Source organism: Hyaena hyaena, unplaced genomic scaffold, assembly GCF_003009895.1.
Source record: "Hyaena hyaena isolate Hyena2069 unplaced genomic scaffold, ASM300989v1 scaffold_1502, whole genome shotgun sequence".
NCBI classification, from domain to species: Eukaryota; Metazoa; Chordata; class Mammalia; order Carnivora; family Hyaenidae; genus Hyaena; species Hyaena hyaena.
The window spans coordinates 3,061-25,613 of NW_024082137.1; the positions used below are offsets into that span (position 1 = coordinate 3,061).

Below are 22,553 nucleotides of genomic sequence, written 5' to 3' on the forward strand. Positions count from 1 at the left end.
AACTAACTTGGATTTAAATAAATAAAAATAAATTCTCTGATTTCAAACCATACTACAAAGTTATGATAATCAAAATAGTATGGTACTTGCATAAAACAGACATACAGATCAATGAAATATAACAGAAGACCAAAAGAACAACCAAACATGAAAACTACTTCCTGATTATCTTGAAATAAGATGTAAAGTTTATCAAATGCACCTGAGACAGCTCAAAAATATCCAGAAATATTCTGATATTCTTAAAGTCTTCTTTTACCCATTAGCTGAGATTTGAGATTAAAAACTGTGTATATAATTTTTTTAAATTTTTACCTTAGATCCTTCAGGGCCATTTTGTCCAGGAATCCCAATATCTCCTGGAAAACCCTAGGGAACATAAAAACATAGAGAGTTTACTCAATAGCCATTACTGTAACTCTAGTAAGCTTTTCAAAATTTCCTTTCCATTCTTTCATGCCCAATTAAAGTAATTTATACTGCTCAAAAAGTCAGTATTAAAGGTTAATTATTGGGCAGTTGTTTAACACTGGAATATAAAACTGACAGTGTTAGGACCCTTCTAAGAACTCTCACACCATCCTAGAGTCCTATAAGGTCAGTTAATGTAGTGTTTTTGGCTTATGGTGTAGTGCTTTGACTTTAAGGAGATTGTAAACTCCTTAAAGGCAGTTTTATGTCTTATGAACTCATATATTCTCAGCAACTATTATATTCTCAACAACCTGGCACATAGTAAGTGCTAAAAAAAGTTATTTTGTTTTTGTTGTTGTCATTGTTGAGTCACTGACTTGTTTCTTTTGGGGGAAGAAAAGACAATATGCTTGATGGCTCCTTTTGGCCCCTGGGTATGGTTTACAACCATTGATTCAGAGCATCCACGTGGATAATTCATAGTTCCTGTCCATCCTCCAGATGAGTCTAAATGATCTTGTCATTCCAGAAAGCAAATATACTATAAAGGTATCAAATCTAGAGTTATGTTAAGAGCATTGGGAAGCCTTTAAGAGGATCCCACTGGGCAGATATGGAATAATATGAACTTCAACAAGGATAATAATTGCAATGGATTGAAACATATCAAATACACTTAAATTCATAACTTCATGATGGTACAATTAATTAACTGCCCTCTTTTAAAGGATGAAAGGAAGTCAACTCATTATTTTGAAAACTGATAAAGAAAGGTGAAGAATCAAGCATTTATTCTGCTTTTCCCACGTATACTGTGCCACTACTAGCCAAACAGTAGACAAGGGGATGTATTCAGCTGACAAATAAAAAAGATATAACACAGCAAAAATATCTCCATTTTGCGATACCCTAAGGATCTAATACATCTGGGTATTTGAGTCATCAACTGTTACTCACATCATTAAAAAGAGAGATAACTAGACATTATGTGATTTCTGATAAAAGAACACAGTATCAGGGAGCCTAGGTGGCTTAGTCGGTTAAGCATCTGACTTCAGCTCAGGTCATGATCTCATGGTTAGTGGGTTTGAGCCCTGCATCGGGCTCTGTGCTGAAAGTTAGCTCAGAGCCTGGAGCTTGTTTCAGATTCTGTGTCTCCCTCTCTCTCTGACCCTCCCCTGCTCATGCTGTCTCTCCCTCAGAAATAAATAAAACATTAAAAAAAAAATTAAAAAAAAAAAAAAAAGAACACAGTATCACCTATAGTTTCACCAAAAACAAATAAGCAAAACTGAATATGGGCAGGTCTCTGTGTGTGACCACCCAGGTCACATGACTGGGGATCTCCAACAGCTAAATTGTAAAGGGGTAGGGGAAATGCAAAGAGAGCTTACAGACTGAATGACATGGCCATAAATCAGCTTTAACTATAGTTTTAAAAAACACATACTTGAGTGATAAATCATAAAGGAAAAACTTTTGGGAGGAGACCGAGGCTTGTAGTTGCATTTGATGTAAGTATAAATGGGATTGTTTTCTTAATTTTCCCTTTCTCATAACTCATTATTAGTGTACAGAAACATAACTAATTTTTATATATCAATTTTGTGCACTATCTTGATAGAAATAGTGTAATCACAAACTTTTATCAAAAAGCAGGAAACTGAATTGGCTTTAAAAATAATAAGTGAAAACGTGTCTTCTATTTTCAGACCTCTCACATCTGTTTACTGCACTGAGAAGAGTGACTCAGCATTCTCTCCAATAAAACCAATGTTTTATTACTCTCTAATCACTAAAAGCTGGAGACAAATTCACATGCAATTTTTAAAAGCAAACCTGGGAACTAAAGTACTAGCAGATTCCATTAGTATCCTGGGAAATCATAAAATATGGTCATTTTTATTTTGGCAGTAGTTAGAAGTTAAGCTAAAGTGTCCTAATACATCATGATCTATGGCATACACTGAGCACTTCAGTATTTCTTTGATAAGAGTTATTAAGTCTCTGTTTTCTACTGAAATATATAGTCTTTCCAGTTAAAAATGATTTAAAATGGTAAATGGATAAACAATCCACAAATAAATAAATCCAATGGGTCAGTGAATTATGGTATATCAGAAAATGAAACACCCTGGATGAAACTCAAATATGTTATGCTAAGTAAAAGAAGACAGACCAAAAGAAAGTATACACTATATGAGTTCATTTATACATAAACTTTAGAAAAATGCAAATTTATCTATAGTGACAAAAAGCAGATCACTGATATCTTAGAAAAGGTAGGGGCAGGAAGGTTAGAGAGAGGGATTACAAAATGTAAATAAGGAAATTGTTGAGTTGTACAGACATGTTTGCTATCTTGTTCTTTGTGATGCTTTCACAGGTTATACATACACAAAAAATATGATGAAGTCATGCAATTTAAATATATGCAGCTTACTTATGTCAAATATACCTCAATAAAGCTGTAACAACAAAAAAAGTAATTGGTTTTAGGGGTTCTAGGTAATCATTGTGTTTTGTCAGGTAACAGTCTTTAATGATTTGAAGACCTATAGAGTGAAAATAGAATTTATTCGTTGAACTTGTCCCCAGATAAAATCAGTGAAGATCAGATTTTGGATTGTTTTGGAAGTAATATCATATTCAATTATAATAACTGGTTGAAAATAAAGTATATGTTTTGAGAGGTTTATACTTCCCTGATATTTTATAAGGTAGCTTTAAAAAACTCTTGTTATAGAGAATAGAATCACTTAGGTCACTTAACTTTCATAAAATTTTCAAATTTTCATTGATTTTTATACCCATTGTGCTTTAAATATACAATAACACAATACAGTTGGCTTTATTTTACCTTCCTAATAGTTTATGTCTGAACAAAGTAGAAATGAATATGTTTTAGAAAAACAGTCATATTAAAACAAGATGAAATTAATAAATCATTCAAGATAGGGAAACACATAAGTTATGGATTCCCAAAGGGCAGAGTTATTCAAAGCCTAGTCTGGTGTCAGCATACAATACATTCAATAAAGATTCAATTGATACTTAAATTGATGTCTACATTAAAAATTAATTGTTTGAATGATAGTTTTAATTTTTCAATTTCAGTTATTCTTTGTTAAAAAAACAAAAAAACTGCCCTGCAAACCCCAACTATCATAGCTTCTATAGATAGGATTATAATTTTACATATGCAAGCAAGAAAGAATGCGGCCAGAGGCAGAGGGGTTCTACAGGGAGAGAATTTCATTTGAGATATGGATCCAAAAAACAATCATAAGGTTTTATTCTTTAGCATTTGTGGATGTACATGTCATGTCAGTAATATGGTGAGTCCAAGTAAAAAAGTAATAAAAAAAAGATTAAAATGATCTTTGCTGAGTGAGAATAATCCATGCAAAAGTTAATGCCAAAAAAAATATTTGACAGGGCAGAAGTAATAAATTCACTTTCCCAGTAAACTATAGAAACTAAACATTAGCACAAGGCAGCATGTAACTGCAAATTAAGGAACTGTTCTGTCTTCTTGGAAAACCGCAAACAGAAAATATGAGCTTCTGGAAAAAAAAAAAGGCAAAATAAGAAATTCATCTAGGTACCGGGCTTTCTTTCACTCTCTTTTGCTGTTTTAGAATTAAAAAGTCGTCAAAAACAGACTCTTTTCATTATGATATCATTGAAAGTCTTTGCAAATGATTACTGCTCTTCATATATTTTCCTTTTCGCAATTCTATATTTTTGAGTAGTAAATATAGCACAGCTGAATTCCATATATATTTCGTATCCTAAAAACTCAGCAGAGAAAATCCAGAAACAACAATGAAAATTCCTTACAACATAACATATACTCTCTGAATGACTTGTTTAGTAAGACTTTGTTTAAATATTAGCAGTATGTTTGAAGTCATTCTTAACCTACAAAGTCAATTGCAAAGTCCATTTTTATTTTACTGAAATCCACACAAAAGCATACCAAATTTATATTTTAAGATAAACTATTCTGACCATTGTTTGATCCTTAGGTTTGGGTAACCTGTGGTGACAAAAAGCAGGTCAGGGGAAGGGAGGATCATGGGAAACAGAAAGGAAAACTCACAAAGGTGAACAAAGAAATTTTGGGTTTTGATGGATGTGTTCACTATCTTGATTGTGGTGATGTTTTCATGAGTTATACATATGTCAGAAATTATCAAATTGTACAATTTAAATAAATATAATTTGTTATATCTGAATTATAGCTCAATAAAACTATAAAACAAAAAGGTAATTGGTACTGGGTGTTTTAGATAATCACTGCTCTTTGGTAGACAGCAGTCTGCAACTATTTGAAGACCCTTAGAAAACTTGTCCCCCAGATCAAAATCAGGTAAACTCAGATTTCAAACTATTTTGGAGGTAGTAACATGACTATGATTTGATACTTACCTATGGATGAGTATCATTGTAGGTACTCAATTTCTATATATTTGACTCATGTAGAATTCTTATAAGTGTCTTTCTTAATTAAAGAATATCAATTTATTCATTCAACATGTTACTATATATCAGCCATTGTTCTTGGTATTGAACACACACTAGAGAACAAAAATATTCTCTGGTACCATAGAATGTATATTCTGGAGACTCTTTATCTAAGATTCTCCTTTTTTTCAGTGTGTGTATGTTTGTGGCAAGGAGTGGGGAGTTAGGTAATTTAAAAAGCTGATTTATATTGTTATTAGAATTGCTATATATCAACTTCCTACTTTTGTTCTAAATGCACAGCTATGGGCCCGGGCCACTCTATTTTGTTTCCTCTTCTATTGTGTCTCCAAATGGAATGAATATTGTGGCTACTTTGTTTCTTTCTAAAATCATACTGATTATTTGAGACTCAGACCTATATTTAGGCCTCACTGAGGAGTAAAGAAGGCACTTTACTCCAGAAATGGGGCCTTGGAGCTGTAAGCATAACTTGATCAATATATTGGGTTATCTTCTTTTGGAGAACGGAGAGTATATTTTCAGCTGTGTAGGTGGCTGTACTATGTTACTAGAGGCATTTTAAAAACTGTATAAGTGGGTGCAATGGTATATGTGGATACTGGGCACCAAAGATGTAACATGGAGAGGGCATCTTCTTTTTTTATCTGCCTACTGTCTCTTTAGGAAATGACTCTTCCCCAATTTGTAGTCCATGTGTTTCTGGTTCCCATCCCAGTTTCCAGGGGTGACTAAATAGCCCAAATCTTGCCAATTACAGTATTCCATCCCTATGAGTACTGTGATTGATTTAAAGATGATCCTGTAATCCAAGCCAGATTGGCTGGAATCTACTTTAGAATATTTGCTGGAACTATAAAGAAAGAAGAGTGCTTTCTTTTTGCTAAGATAGCTAACTCTGAGGGAAATATAAGCCTGAAGTTGCCAAGGGCCATCTTTCCCACAATGTATTCCTGTGAATAAAGCTAATAGATGGAGAGTGTCTTGATTATATTCATCAGACTCCTGTATTTGGCTAAACCTCTGGGCATAGGTATTGCTAGATTTCCCGTTTACATTATCCAATCCTGAGTTTTGCTTGAAACTGTTTGAGTTAGGGGGGCGCCTGGGGGGCACAGTCAGTTAAATGTCTGACTTCAGCTCAGGTCATCATCTCATCGTTCATGAGTTCGAGCCCTGAATTACATACACTGACAGTGTGGAGCCTGCTTGGGATTCTCTATCTCACCCTCTTTCTGCCCCTTCCCCACTCACTTTCATTCGCTCTCAAATAATAAATAAACTTAAGAAAATATTTGAGTTAGGTTTTGCCATTATTAATATAAATAGACTTGACTAAAACACTGAATTATTTGTAGTTTTAAAAATACACATAGCTCCCTTTTATATCTATGATGGAATACCCTTGCCCTCTGTTTCCATTGATAAGTTGGAACTATTTCTTCAAGTCTTTGCTCCAGCAGCCATACTTCTTGGAAGTCTTCTTTAACTCACTGCCCTAGGTTCCTTCATCATAGAATTGGTTGCCAACTCAAATATAACATGATCTGGGAAGGTTTTCATGGTTTCCCTTGGCCAGAATCAGTACCTTGTTCCTTTATATTCCTACAGAACTCTGTTAATATGGCTATTTAGTACAAATCACACTATATTGTAACTAAGGGTTTGTTTTCTTTATTCCAATAAAATGAGAGCTTATAGAGGAAAATAAATGTATCTTACCCATCTTTATACCTCTAACATTTAACTTAACATGCTGCTAGGAGACAATTCTCCATGGAGACCCTGTGCCTTTTTGCACATTATATAAATGAGATGTTAATTATTCATTGTTCCATTCTATTTGTTTCAGGGGTTTTTGTATAACAAAGATGGTCATAGTATCTCCTTCTGTAGCAAAAAGCAGGAATATAACTTTCTATATAATAATAATCTTTCTGGAATACATTATTTTTTAAAATAACTGACCATTATAAAAGATTCAGTGTCTCTAAATTCAATGTTCCTCTTACATAATATAACCACTGCATATGCAGATGTCATCTAGCCCTCTTTTACCAGAGCAAAAATACTGGTACTCTGGACATTGCTATTGCTAAGAATAATAAACTGCCCTTTGTCTATGTCTATGTCCCGTGAGTTTCATGTCTTCTAATAGAATCTGTGAAACTGTCAGGCTAATTTGTTGGCTTGGAAATAGGATAAAATTTCAGATCCTTCACAGTCTTCGACAGTTCTGATGATGAGAAGGGGATACAAATGGAGACACAGCTTTCTAGAAGAGGAAGTTTGAGGGCCTTACCAGATGATTAATGGGATTTGAGGAAAGTCCCTGGAAATAGGCAGTGAGCAACTTAACCGAATTGTATAGCTGAAAGGTGATAAATGGGCCTCCACTCTCTTGCCTGCTAAGAGGAGAAACAATAGGAGGTGGGTGTAGGCCAAGTACTGGGAACTAGAAGTATTTTCAAAGACAGATGCCTTTGTTGTTGCTAATCCTCCTTGGGGTAGAAATATTTCCTAATCAGCCTAGTGAATAGCCTAAGGTCCACCTCAATGTAACAACAGTACTAAATACTAACAGAAACTAATTGTACTAAGATTCAACCTGGGTAGGCAGAAGATTCTGTCCCTTTTCAGACAACAGTTATGGAGACTCCCACCTACACTGAGAGGGTAAGGACAGAAATTTGTGACCATTACTGGCAGAAACCAGGAAAATCAACAAAACTTTGGCTGGCTTACTTGAGAGATGAAGAGGCAGGTTTCATATGCAATACAAGAACTGTGATATTAGGCTTGACTATCTAGTTACTAGAAGTCTCTGCCTCGATACTACTTTGAATCAAAGGTCTTATGCAATTTGGCACCAACCTAGTTTTACAACCTTATCTATTACTGTATACGAACCCAAGGAATCTGTATCAGCTAGCCAGTTTCATTCATTATTCTGTAAATCCACTATGCATATTACCTAGATTCTGCTTATGTGATTTGCCATTCCTGGAATGTCCTCCCCCTTTCCTGCCATTTACTCATCAATAATCTAATTCAGGATCCATCTTTTCCATGAACCTTTTCCTAATCTTTCCATCTCATGTTAATCTCTCTCTAGTAACACTGAACTATAATGCTACTTATTTAACTTTTACATGATGCCTTTACTATTATCTAACAGTATTTGTATATGTCTTATTTATCCCAAATAGACTGTAAATTGACCCAAATTATGCACAACATATTATTTTTGTGTGCACCCTATAGTGTTTACTATGCATGGCTTTGTACACAGTAGGAACATGAGAAATGATTTGTTATGGACTAATTCAACTGATTTAATCACATGTTTTCTTTCAGCACAAGTTCTTGAATAACAGCCAAAAACATCAAATTACTCAACCAAATCCAAGTGGTAAAAGATAACAAAGAAATAACTGGTTTAAGTAAAGGGAATTCATCTGGACTAAGATCTACTCAACTGGCCATAGGCTGGCTTATTCAAGCTAAGTCCACTGAGGTGCTAAAATGGACATTTAAAAGCATGACTTTACTTAATGTGAGCAAACTCTCCAAATAAACTTCAGTATTTGTCTCTAGGGAAGATGGCCCTGGTGGAAAAAGAGGACCTACTCGTTGGCCACTTCTAATATCTCTGTGATTAGTGGTCTCAGCTCATTTTTGTAGTAAAACAATTGGCCCCACTTACCAAGAACATCATCCAAAATTAAACTCTCTGGCAATCTCAGTAGTCCATGGAGGTTAACAGCTGAATCAACAAACATTCTAAATATCATGCTACCACATTTGAAGGTAGTTTGCTCCCAGAACCGGGAGGAAACACAGGGTTAGTGCTCAAAACTGATACTGCTATGCCTACAGAGAGAAAATTCCTGTGCAGCATTTTCCATATGTTTTTTGTTAAAAGCAAACAAAGAACTAGCATAGAAAAAAATTTAATCTTATGCTTTAACTTACATGATGTTTTATCTTGGGACATCTCTAATATTTACAATTCTGTGAAAAGGTAAACGCAGATATATATACTTCTCTGTCACAGCACTTTAATAATTTGCCTAGAATAAGCACAACATTAAGGAGAAAACCTTAATGCGGTTTGAAGTGACATTTGTCCAGATGATTTTTAATGATGAACAGCCTCTTCAATGTCAGTGGCAAGTAACTTAGCATTTACAACAAAAACTTAAGAGTGCTTTGCTTTCACTGACTTTTATAAAGACCTGAGCTTCTGAAGTAGGAACAAATATTGTGCTAGCAGGAAATATTGGCCAGTCTTGTCCTGTCGTATTGGTAGTACAGATGACAACTTGTACGGTATGATTAGTTCGAGGAGTATCAAATTATTCATCCACACAATTTTCCTGGTCACTAAATGACACCCCAAATTCTACTGTTCAAGACTCATTACATTAGTTCCAGGTTTCTGTTTAGTGTTAAAATGTAAATATCCTTGAAAGGAAATTATGTTGAAGTTAGCTGTTCTGCTAACCATTTACTGCTTGGAGTGAAATATATTTATCAGGTCTTTCTTTAAAAAACAAGCTTTGATGGGAAGGGTAAATTATGGAAAGGAGAAGAGACACTGGTTATTTGAGATGGACAAGATCTCATGCTCAAGGGAAAGAACATAGGAGAGACCAGAGGTCATAGGAATTAAGTTTTTGGCTATTTTATAATTTTCTCTGAGGAATAAACTGATTTTAGATTATTTTATTACTATACTGATTATTTAAAAATAATTTCTTTTTAATTTTTGATTTTATCAAAACTAACTAATCTTGATGTCCAGGAAAAAAGACATACAGAGACAGTGGACATTTTGACTTGACTTGAATTTGAATTGAAATTGAATTTGAATTGAATATTGATTTCTTGGATATAAACTCCCTGAAATCAAGACCAAATCTAATTGACCTCAGTATTATTTTAGTGAACATACAATGGACAGCTCAAGAAGACCTGTTGAAAAGGAATAATTACAATTGGACTGTCTAAACAAAAGCCTAAAAGGAAGAGATATTCCTATAGTTAGGTAGACCTTTGGGCTCTAAAGATCAGACAGTCATTCACATCTATATGACTGCCAATCATAATGTGTAGAGAGAATGTCAGAGATTACTGCCTCCATTAAAAATCTAAAATATATATACATGGTGGTCTCTACCCATGCCTTGTTTAATTCACCAGACAGGTGCCTACAAAAATCAGCTGGATTGTGGAGAAGGACTAAAGACTACCACAGTCCCAGATGCAGCTACTTTGGCAGACACGGTATTACTACTAAAGCAGATTACTAATGCCTTCTATATTTGGTATGTAATCACTGATTTGGCAAATGCATTCTTTTCCTTCATAATCAAAGGAAAGTTAAAAAAATAAATAGTCTGCATTCAAGTGGGGCCCTTCCAATCTGAAAGTTATCTGTAGTTCATCTTCACAGAGAGAAAAATATTTTATAAGAGTTTACTTTTCCTTCCTTTAGAGCCTCAACTAGCCCAGTATCTAGAAAATTACAGAATGCGTAATCCACAGGAATGGAACCCAACAGAGTATGATATTTGAATAAGATACCCTCTCTGTATCAAAGAAGGCCACAAGGGTGGGCCTTCACTGATTCATTGGCCTTCACATAATCTGCACCATCTACAGGTAGCCAGTCTTACAAAACATTGGAACTGCCTTCTAAAGTTATAATTGAAGTGTCAACTTAAAGGAAACAATATAAAAGGAGTACCGCCCTTTGGGATACAGAGTATTTTTAAGTCAGAGACCTGTATATGGTGCTTCTGTCCGTAATAGGAAGGATACGTGACTTTGGAAACCAAGGAATAGAAGTGGATGTCATCCTATTTACCATCATGCCCAGAGACATCTATATTTTGTAATTTCTTTCCCACAACCTTGGACTTTTCAGGGTTAGATATCTTGTTACCCAAAGGGGCTCTCTCTTGACAGGAGACACAGCAAATATCCCACTAAAATAAACTTATGGCTGCCAACAGGGTACTTTGGACATTTTATGATGAGGTATGAGCAAACAAAGAGAAGTCACCATATTGGTATGGTTAATTGACTCTGAAAAACAAACAGACAAGACTGCTATACACAAAAAGGGCAAAAAAGAATACACATGGAACTCAGGTGATACACTGAACATCTCTGAGAACTCCTATCAAGAGTTCATATTCTATAGAGGTAGCATTTTAAAATCACTAAAGCAAAGATCAAATGCTTAACAAATGGTTCTGGGACAATTGATAACCCACTTAGAAAAAGATACAATTAAGTATATCTATCTATATCTATATCGGTATAGATATAGATATATATACCAAGATTCAAAATTAAAAAAACACCTCCAAGTAATCTGCCTAAATTACTCAAGCTAATCCCAATTCTCATTTAGAAGATATTCATTCCAAAAGCACGCTGCTTTTCAGATACTTAAACCCAATGATTAACAACAAAAGCTATCACAAAGTATAAACCTAGCTGTCATCATTTTGGTCCCTAACAGAATTACTTATAATGAATTGTACTTTGGCTTTATGATATCAGTCTATACCGAAAGACAGAAGTCACAAAATACCATGAATTGTTGCCCTTCTTGTGAACAATTAATTTTTTTTAATCTAAAGAAGAAGAGATTCACATAACTGAACATGTTTCACCATTTTAGCCAGGAGGAAGTTTTAGACTCAAATTTATAATGCAGTTCCAATAAAACATATGGGACTCTGTGGCTATACTTTGGAAAGATGGTTTTTCAATCTCAGCTGAGTTCTTAGTACAGCTCAGAAATTATTCTATAAATTCTAGTTACTTCCTCACTTACTCTTCACAAATCTTCTCAAGCGCCCTCTTTCTTCATGCACCCAGTCCTCTTAGTTCTTAGTTCTTAAGTCTCCTACATGTGAAGAAAACAGAATCTATCCTATTTGACCTCTTTCAACTTTCAATGTCTTTCTCCTTTTGAAACAAATCTTTACACTTATGCTGTGCATAACGCATTTATTCTTGACCTTCCTTGCTTTTTAGAGAAATGTGAATTTGGGTACAACACTCAAGTTTTTACAGTGATTGGTTCTTACCCAGTTCTAAATATTTTTTATTTCCACAGTGATTTTTTTCTTCTCTGTATGTTTTTTAAGTTACCAAAGTTTATCTGACTGCCTTTAAATTGTTAATTCAAAATTTAATTGCACTGTAGATAGAGAATGTAGCCATTGGGGTGAATGGCCAGGTGTGGTTATTTTCAAGCCTTGTTTCATACACTCTCCCTAAATGATTTCATCTGCTAACAGTTGTTTCATCTAATACCTGCATGTGGATGACAACAAAGAGTTACCTCTAGTCCTATTCTCTTCTGAGTTTCAGGCCTGTAGTTTTCTATACACTTATGAGACTAATTTCCAATATGTCCAACAGGCTCTGCAGCTCTAATGATCTCAAAACCAAAGCATTATCTCTACTCCTCTGAATATCTTCCTCCTTCTCCCTTTTTACTCTCTATTTTCAGACTGGTAATCCTACGGGCATCTAGGTGGCTTAGTCAGGTAAGCGTCTGACTTAGGCTTGGGTCATGATCTCACAGTTCATGGGTTCAAGCCCTGCATCGGGCTCTGTGCTGAGAGCTCAGAGCCTGGAGCCTGCTTCAGATTTTGTGCCTCCCTCTCTCTCTGCCCCTCCCCAACTTGTGCTCTCTGTCTCTTTCAAAAATAAACATTTAAAAAAGTCTTTTTAGAATGGTGATCCCACTTTCTATCCAACTTTTTGAGCAAGAAACATTAAAATTGTCTCTTATTCCTCTGTTATACAAACTAAATGAACAGAACTGAGTGGTTCAAGTGCTATGAATTGTATATCCTAAGCCATCCTTTCTTCTCTATTTTAACAGCCTCTCATTATATATAGCCTGCTCTTGCCTTATCCTCCTATATAGCCTTTAATTAGTTTTCTCACCTCTCTTTCTCTCTTTCTCTTTTACCTTTGTACTCCCACAACCATGAATCTGTTGAGAACACAAGTCTGATTATTTCACTACCCTTGCATAAAATCTTTGATTATTGCCTATAGGAAAGAGTCTAAATTTAGCACTACATATAAAACCCCTTATCTGAGAAAAGTCATCTACTGTGCAGGTAGAAACTTTTCAGGCTTGATACAATATTAAAAATACTATTATAGGGGCACCTGGGTAGCTCAGTCGGTTGAGCGTCCGACTTCAGCTCAGGTCATGATCTCACGGTTCGTGGGTTCGAGCCCCGCATTGGTCTCTGTGCTGACAGCTAGCTCAGAGCCTGGAGCCTGTTTTCAGATTCTGTGTCTCCCTCTCTCTCTGATCCTCCCCTGCTCATCCTGTCTCTATCTCTCTCTCAAAAATAAATAAAATATTTTAAAAAATCCCATTATAAATTCCTGGACCTGCAATTCTATCAAAAGCCTAATGTTGAGAAGGATTTGGATAAAACTGTTGCCTCATATATAACTGCCTATACATTATAGTCTTATGATTAAAAAATGTATGATCTTTAGATTAGTCCCCTTTCACAAAACAACCTTGAACCAATTATGAGAATACAGGTTACATCTCTGGCTCTATGAAAACATTTAATGCAGGGAAGCAGGAGGAATGGGTTTAGTCTGACAAGGTCAGAGCTCAGGACTTTGTATTAGTAGTGTAGAAATCAAGACAATGACAGAATGTTTTGAATGATGATTGCAAATCATTAAATCTCAAAGGCAACAGAAAAAAAAAAAAAAAGAAGCATCTTTTGAAGTAATAAGTGAAAACATGCCCCATGCATCCTTTAACCTAGCTTTAGGAAAAAAGAAGAAAATGATCCCAAATCATGCTGATTATAAGGCAGTGACACAGTCCTTCTTAGCATGAAAACTATCTGTAACTAATGTTACAATAGAAGAATCCATGTTCAGGGGCGCCTGGGTGACCCAGTCAGTTAAGTGTTCAACTTCAGCTCAGGTCATGATCTCATGGTTTGTGAGATGAAGTCTCACTTTGGGCTCTGTATCAATGGCTCAGAGGCTGTTTCAGATTCTGTGTGTGTGTTTCTCTCTCTCTGGCCCTCCTTGCTTGCACTCTGTGTCTCTTTCTCTCCAAAATGAATGAACATTTAAAAATATTAAAAAAGGGGTGCTTGGGTGCCTCAGTAGGTTAAGCATCTGACTTCAGCTCTGGTTATGATCTCACAGTTTGTGATTTCAAGCCCTGTGTCAAGCTTTGTGCTTACAGTTCAGAGCCTGGAGCCTGCTTCATATTCTGTATCCCTCTGCCTCTCCCCTGCTCATGCTTTCTCTCTCTCTCTCAAAAATAAACATTTAAAAATTTAAAAAAAAAAGAACCCATGTTCACAATAAATCATCTTTAAGGCTAGTAAAAGATACATTCTGTCTGTATCCTCAGCATGAGAAGACAGATAAATAGAATTCATTCCAGGAAAGTTTTCAGGAAAAATTATTAATAGCACACAGGTTCATGAAAGAGATAAAGTTACATTAACATGTTAATTACTCTTTTAATTATCTGTGAATAATCACTTCAATTACTCAAAACAATTTCTTTCTTTTCAGAATTATGACTGGATTATTGCTATATTTTATCTCCTACTATGTCCCTATTATTAAAACTAGGTACAATGCAGATTTTGAGATTTTTGAACTACCAATATTCAATGTGTTTTTAAATTAGACAATAAGTAGTAATAGGGATTTGCTGAAGAAATCACCCAACCCTGAAAGACAGCTGCAGGGTAAGAAGTCAATTTTATGGTTTATAGAGAGGGAGAAAGCATCAGTAGAATGCTATTTCTAGAAATTCTGCCTACGTCTCTGACACTTATTACTCTGATTTATTTATTCTGAAGCCAAATTCATTTTCTCAGCTTTATCATTGCATCCATGACTCTGAATTAGATGTGTATGTATATGTATATGTGTATATATGTATTTTTGGCTTATATTTCTGAATTAGAGCTTCCAGAAGCTTTATCTCCATGTGGTATATATATGTGACTCATAAAATGATTTTTAAAAAACTCAAATGTTTCATCTAAGAACTTGTGGTCTATATGAACTTGCAGGAAAAAAAAAAAAAACACTCCAGATCAAGTATTTAGCTAAAGTCAAAACTTCAAAGAATAAATGAGTAAATTTGATATATGTACTATAGACTTGTATTTATTTTAGAATATGAGGTCCAAATGATATATGCATATAGCAAAAATTGGAAGCATTTTGTATTAAAAATTCAGTGGAGTTTATCCTGAAATTTGATTTCAAACCCCAAGTATGTGGTATTAATAGTGATTGTGCAGAACAAATAAATCAGCTGTGATCTAATAAGGGCTGTAATGTGGCTAATACCTTTCTAGTTCCTTGGGATCACTGGTGCATACTTTCTGACATAGAAAAAAATTTAATACAAACCATTTACAACGATGTAAACTTTAAAGAGAGTCTTTCTTAAGCCTATTATGTAAAAACATGCTTTACAATCAAGTTTAATTTTTTTCAACTTTGTTTTAAATTTATTATCTTCCAACCAACATTTTACCTCTGGTCCTGGAGGGCCACTTGGTCCTTGGGGTCCTGGGTCACCTATTTGGCCCTAAAATGGGGGTGAGAATCAGAGTATAAGCATTAACCTAAAAAAATACAATTTTAAACGGAGACAGGCATGTGGTAAGCAAACAGAACTCCATGTATTATGCCACACAAAATTATAATGACTTTTTAGTAAACAACAATCAATATATTATGTCAAACAAAGTTGTAAATACCATCTAGAAAGATTTAATTTGTAACCATCACCACTGTGGAAAACTTATTTTTAAAACATGTATATGGATGTCATATATATTTACTCCTAAGTGCTGGAGATACAAACAAATTACTGAGTGCTCAAATCAAGAAGAAAATTCTGTGTGTGTACGTGTGTGTTACCCAGGGATAAGATAATAAAGTTTGACTCAACAAGGCAAGGGACTTTAGGTGAGGAGGACTTTCATAAATAACCAGAGTCCTGGGACTATCCCTGAAAATTCCTCTCCTTTGATGCTATAAGGGGCCCGATTTAGCAATCAAGAATTATGTGAATTTAAATCCTTGTTGCTTAATCTCTATTAGCCTCAGTTTCCTCACTAATAAAATAGGAACAATAATGCTAACAGTATTAACATTGTTAGAGTCATTGTGAGGATTACAGCCAATACATGTAAAGTTCTTAGCACAGTGCCTGGCACATAGAAAGTACTCATTAAATGTTAACCAATTCTATAACCATTAATTATTGCCTTCATATCTTTTACCTCTCCTGGATGATACCTATAATTCCTAGATTGTTTTGATCATTATATTACAATGCTGATGATTTGTTTTCAATATCTCTGAAGCCATTGTCTGACATTTGGATAACAAAGTAAAATCAGGGCCAGGGAGGAGATTCACAGGAGAGATTGATCATAAAGCCTGAGACTAGAGAGAGCTGGCAATGTTCTCAAGAGGTGGAAGTACAGAACGGGGGGTGGGTGGGGTTAGTAGTCTGATAGCCTTGTTTTCCTAAGAGAAACTGTTGAATTGATTATTTCAGTCACATTAAATTTCTATTCAAGTTTCAAATTTGACTGAATAGGCCTCATATTACATAAAATCACAAGATATAATATGCACTTATTCACATCTCAAGAAGTAAAGCACAGTTTCCCTAAGCACTAAATCCATTCTCATACAGTGCTTAGTTAGATATCTGGGTATCTGGACATAAAACAGTACACAATAAAACCACTGAAGCATTCAGATCGAGAGAAAATTAATAGTATTACATAAAACTTCATTTAAGCTCTCCTAAATAGGAAAAATCATCGTCCATCATAATCAGTATGTAGAGGAGGCTGACATTATTAAAATGGCAAGTACCACTCTTAGAGATAAAGATGGAGCTCTCACTGGAGACCTCTGGTGGCAAAAAACGAACCAGAAGCTGAAGTTAAAAGCTTTGAGGGAAACGGCACACCTACTAGGCCTTTGTTTTCAGGAACCTTAATCAACAACCAGATATTTAAAAACATACACTTGGGGATAATTTCATTCATTCCTCAGAATAAATCTTCATTTTTTTGATGAAACTTAAACTGGAAGTCTCCTTAAATGTCAAGTCTCTTTTTAAAAATTGAGGTTTCAAGTAAGTTCTAGACGAGGGAGTGATGATTACGTACACCTCTATAATTGACAGCAACTTCTAGTTAAAAATATGGAAAGGACATAATAATTGTCTTTGCTTTAAGAAAAGAATACTTCTTAACTTCTGATTGGTAGTTTTCTCTGGTTTTAAAGTGCTTGTACAGCAAAAGCTTCCCTATTCCAAAAGGTAAAAAGCCTTCCAGATCAGGACACTCTTTCTTTTAGCTTGTAAATATTCTTTCATGTTACAACTTAGATTCATTTGGGGAAAAAAAATCACTAATGTCACTGTATCTTAGATAACAGAAAACCAAAAGTAGGAGATATAAAATGAAAAAGCCATCCTCATGACCATGGCAGTCTTTTCATGCTAGTAAACAAATGATTTAGATAGGCACTAACTTGTATACTTTCTTTTTAATATAACAGATTCAGGGCAAGCAATTTTTCATTCAACGGATGTCTCCTTCCATATCTGGGAAGGGTTTCCAGCAAACTTCTGCAGTTTTTGTCTATTAATAAGGTATAAACAAGTGAGAAATAAAGTGAGAAACTAAAGATTCTTAGAAATACTAATTCATAGGGTTCTATCCTATCTTCAGTCTGATGCATAATTTTTCAAGTATTTGATAAAACAGTCAAAAAATGGTCAAGTGTTTCCTATCAAAGTAATCCCTGCTGACATTAAAAAATGTGTTTTTAACCAGAATAATATAGAAAGGTACAAAATGAGCAAGTAAAAAGCCTCACTCTTATCATGCTATGCTCCCTGCATCACTGCCCTAAAAAAACACATTAAGGTTGGTCTGGTGATTTATTTCAGGAAAAAAAATATTAAGGGTTTTAAGACAAGGATTTAAAGGTGAGACAGGCTCTCTGCCTTTTCTTTAACTTAGACTAGAGATATACTTGTAAACACTATCCCTGAGAGAGGAAACTAAAGAGTCACAGATTTGCAAGCAACCTTAAATATGATATAGTCTCTCAGTTCAAACAAGAAACTGGATATCACAGTGGTTAAATGCCCTGGGTCATAGCAAGTCAGGGCTGGAACTAAGTTTTAAGTCTCTGTTTCTCAGACCAGCATATTCCTCCCTGCCCAGCAATAAACATGTTATCAGTATGAACTGTATCAAAAAGTAAGGAGGGAGACTTTAAAAATGTTTACTTTATAACAGTATGTAAAGCATAACAGAATATTGGTATCATTTATTACTTAGTATTTTCCTTAGAAAATGTGTTGTCCCAGCTTCTTTTATTACGATCAAAAGTCAGAAAACCCTCACAGAATGAACAAGGAAAATATAAGAAGTTAAGGTCTTACTTTGCCAGTCCTTGCAGATACTGTAAGTTCCCATTACGTGGTTTAGAATCATCCTTGAGAAACAGAGGCTTTTTGTTGAAACAAAATAGCTCTGTTGAAAAGAGCTATTCTCATGTTCCTTATTTATGCACTTTGGAACTTTTAAGCTCAACTCCTGAGCACAAGTCTAGTACATGATTGACCAGGTTTACTTTGAATCTGGGGCAAAAGAACTAGGGAGAGCAAAGCTCACCACCAGCGTGTCATTAGACAGACGGATGCTGAAAACTTTTCTGTGGAACAAGGAATTCCTGAGAGATGTATATGAAATGCCTGCACTGTTAGAAGTCAGGTAGATGAAGCACTGTAATTTAATGCTATTTCCATCTGACAAAAAATAAATGAGCATGACATGGGAGGGTGGAGATGGACGGGAACAGGATGGTTTGCTCAGGAAAACAAAAATCTTTTTAAATGCACATTTTAATGTTCTATTAATAAATTATAATTTTCCATCTAATTTTTTCTATCTACAATCACCTTCATCTTCACAGAGTTGTAAACAATATTAAAATCCTAAAACAATCTTAGAACGTTAAATTCTAAAATAGTGCGGCACGAAGCTAAGTGCGTGAGCTCTGACATAGGTGATTTTTCCAGGTAGCCACCAACTAACTACAGAAACACGGGCAAGTTATTCAACTTTGTATCTCAGTTTCCCTAATCTGTAAGATAAGAATAATAATTGCACCAACTTTATATGCTTTATGTAGAGATTAAGTTAGAGGTATAGACTTTAGAATAGTGGCTGGCACTTTGTAAACATTCAGTAAATCTTAGCTATAATAAGTCTTATGATTTTAATATACAGAAACATACTTTTAACTAATGTTTTAACCATTATTTAAATGGTTTTAATTGCTCAGTAATTTTAGTTGTATACTTGGTCGGGTTTCATGTAAACTACAATGTAAAGTATCTTTTCTTTTCAACTAATTGATGTCCAAAGTTTAAAAGAGGCAAAGAACTAGAATATTTGTGCCCACAGAGTGTGACATACTATCTTTTCTTCACAATCTTCTTTAAATGAAATACATTGGAATGAAAGATCTTTGGATAAATTAAAATTGTGTTTAAGGTGTTTTATATTTTCTGTCTTAAATATCCAAGGTTTACTTAAATACTATCCATGATACATCAATCAAGATCTTTAGGGCTCACAGAAATTTGGCTTGACCTGGGATGGGGGGTGAGGGAAATGGGAAAATGAGGTCCAATACTCTGTGGAATGTGAGCTGAAAACTTCAAGGATTAGCTGTACCCTAAAACCTGAAGAGAAAAAAAATGCCAGACTGGTAGGCTTATATCTTACTTCTTATATTCTATTAATAGTATCAATCGTCAAGACCCCTGCCATGCCGTGCACTTCGTTACTCATAAAGAACAAAGCAAAAGTTCAAACCTACTGAAGGTCCTGGCTTTCCTCTCATCCCTGGGGGTCCAGGAGCACCAACAGCTCCCTAAAAGAAGAGAATATTAGAGGAAACATATGAGCTCCTTTACCACAAATGGCAGATATGCCTCTATTTATGAACAACTTAAAAAATTCATGGAATTAATCTTAAAAAAATTGAGAAATAAGACACGTAAAACCATATTGATACCATATCCTAATAAACTACACAGTTACAATAATGATTATTCCTTTCTTTTTAAAGAATTTATACTTTTTCACATACTTTTTTGGACTTCTATAAACTTAATGGTAAAAGAAAATTACCTTGTCTCCAGGATACCCTGGTTCTCCTGGCTCTCCTGCCATGCCTTGCTCACCCTAGAGGGCACAATTTCACACAAAGACACTTAAGCGACACAAACGTGGCAATATTATAAGAAATGGAAGAATAACTTCTTTATTTTTCCTACTTCTGGGAAGAATTGTATAACTGACAGTACAGATTTGATCCCATATATAAAAACAAAAACATTTTATAAGTTGTGTCGATGGCAAAGAAAAAAAAATAAATGTGATAAGAAATCATCTCTATGATAATGTAAATATTTAAATCACCTTATCACCTTTGATTCCAGGTTGGCCCTTATTCCCGGAAAGACCCTAAAAAAAAAAAAAAATATTTTGTGACATCACAGAGAAATTAAAGGGAAATGCCCATGATGCAGTTTTAGACATACCATTGGGCCAGGGGATCCAGAAGGTCCGACTAGTCCAACAGGGCCAGCACTGCCCTGAAAAGCAGTAAGAAAGAAAGGCATCATTAAGCAACCACTAGGATTAGAAAGAGAATACGGTAAACTTAATTAATTAACCCAGAATAGTTCATTTCACTAAGTTCCCACACGTGCCCTCTTCTTCCACAATTTCTTTTTCTCTCTGCATGGATAAAGCACACCAATCTTTGAAACCTTAGTGAGGTCATCCTACTCCCTGAAGCCTATTCACACTGGTCTAGTCCACAAAGATCCCCCCTTTCCTTTAGCCCCTACAATGCCTAAAAGTCCATAACGTTCATCTTGAAATATTTCTCCAACTAACTAATATCTTGAAGATAAGGGAACTATTTTAGTGCCATGTTCTCAGGATGTGTTTGATAAATACTTCATTAGATCATCATATATTCTTATTTCACCCTTTTATTCAGGAAATATTTATTGGGCAGTTACTATGTTCCAGGCATTCTAATGATTTTATTTCGTGATCTGAAATTTGCAGCATGGTAAAATTTACCATAATCTCAAGGATAAACTGAGTACTGAATGAGGCTTCTCTCATTCATTCATCATTTAACATTCGTCGGGCATAACACATACACAGACACTGTAGCAGTGTTGGGGAAACAAAGATGAAAAAAAAAACACAGTCATCAGTGTCAAGGTTCTCAGTTTAGTGCTCCAATGCAAGATTTCTCAAAAACGTAATTATCACTGTCATCTCCTGTAGGTAAGAGACTTAGAAAACTTCCTCAAATATATCATCTCAGAAGACAAAGTCTAGTAGCCACCATAAGGGTATTTGAAAGTAAAAGTTGAAAAAATGGCTTAGGGATCACGGACAACTTTTCTGTCAATGACACCTTCATTTTCCTTCTTTCACTTCCTACCTCCCTGTGCCTGGTTTCTGTATCAACCTTCATCTTCAAAGAACAAGTTGCTTTAAACCTCCCTTTTATGGTTTCCAAATGTTAAGGAACTGTTAAAGGTATATGTATGACAGTGCTAAAAATGTTGCCCCTTTTGGTTATAAGTCACATTTCTTAGGAAAGCATCCCAGACCCTCGCTACCAGGTTCCCACCAACTCTTCCAGTCTTGTCTATTTCCATCTGTCCATACTTCTCCTCTACTTCTCCATCCTCCAAAGCCCACATTCTAACCACAATGGACTATTTTCCATTCTCTGAACATGCTCTCTGCTGTCTCTTTTCACAGGTGCCACGTCTTTGATGATATTGTTACCAATATTGAAATGGCCTTCTACTGCACTAGTGAGTATGCTGCACTATACTTATTTTGCCCATCTTTCTAGTCTGACCATTCTATGAAAGCAGAAGCATGTTTCATTGATTTTTTTTATTTTCCAGTTTCACTGTAATAAATAAAACACAACAGTTTTAAAATAAAGTATGGAATTAATTCTGGAAAACCTTTCAGGATAGACAGAATAAAAAAGACAAGAAATAACAAGTTGTGGTGGGGAGGTAGAGAAAAAGGAACCCTTGTGCACAGTGACAGAAATGCAAATGGGTACAGCTACTGGGCAAAAGAGTATGGAGGTTCCTCAAAAAATTAAAAGTGGAATTACCATATGATCTAGAATTCCATGACCAGTATTTATCCAAAGAAAAGGAAGACATTAATTCAAAAACATATATGTACCCTATGTTTATTGCAACATTATTTACAAGAACCAAGATATGGAAGCAACTGAAGTGTACATCCTTAGATGAATGGATAAAGAATGGAAAATTAAAGAATGGATATATAATGGAATATTACTCATCCATTAAAAAGATTGAGATCTTGCCACTTGCAACAATATGGATGGGGCTATAGGGTAAAATCCTAAGTAAAATAAAGAAAGTCAAATGCCATTTGATTTCACTAATATGTGGG

The 22,553-nt window shown here is 35.0% G+C and overlaps 1 protein-coding gene across 1 annotated transcript; it reads right to left on the reverse strand.

Annotated features, from left to right (window-relative positions):
* Positions 1-315: 315 nt before the first annotated feature.
* LOC120225754 (collagen alpha-1(XXIV) chain-like) lies at positions 316-21,808 on the reverse strand (the record flags this gene model as incomplete). The annotated part of the gene is made up of 7 exons (XM_039223919.1): positions 21,725-21,808; positions 20,618-20,671; positions 20,496-20,540; positions 20,205-20,258; positions 19,891-19,944; positions 15,497-15,550; positions 316-369 (listed from the first exon to the last, which is right to left on the reverse strand). Coding segments are annotated over exons 1-7 (399 nt in total), but the record flags the coding sequence as incomplete, so codon positions are not given.
* Between the last annotated feature and the right edge of the window lie 745 nt (positions 21,809-22,553).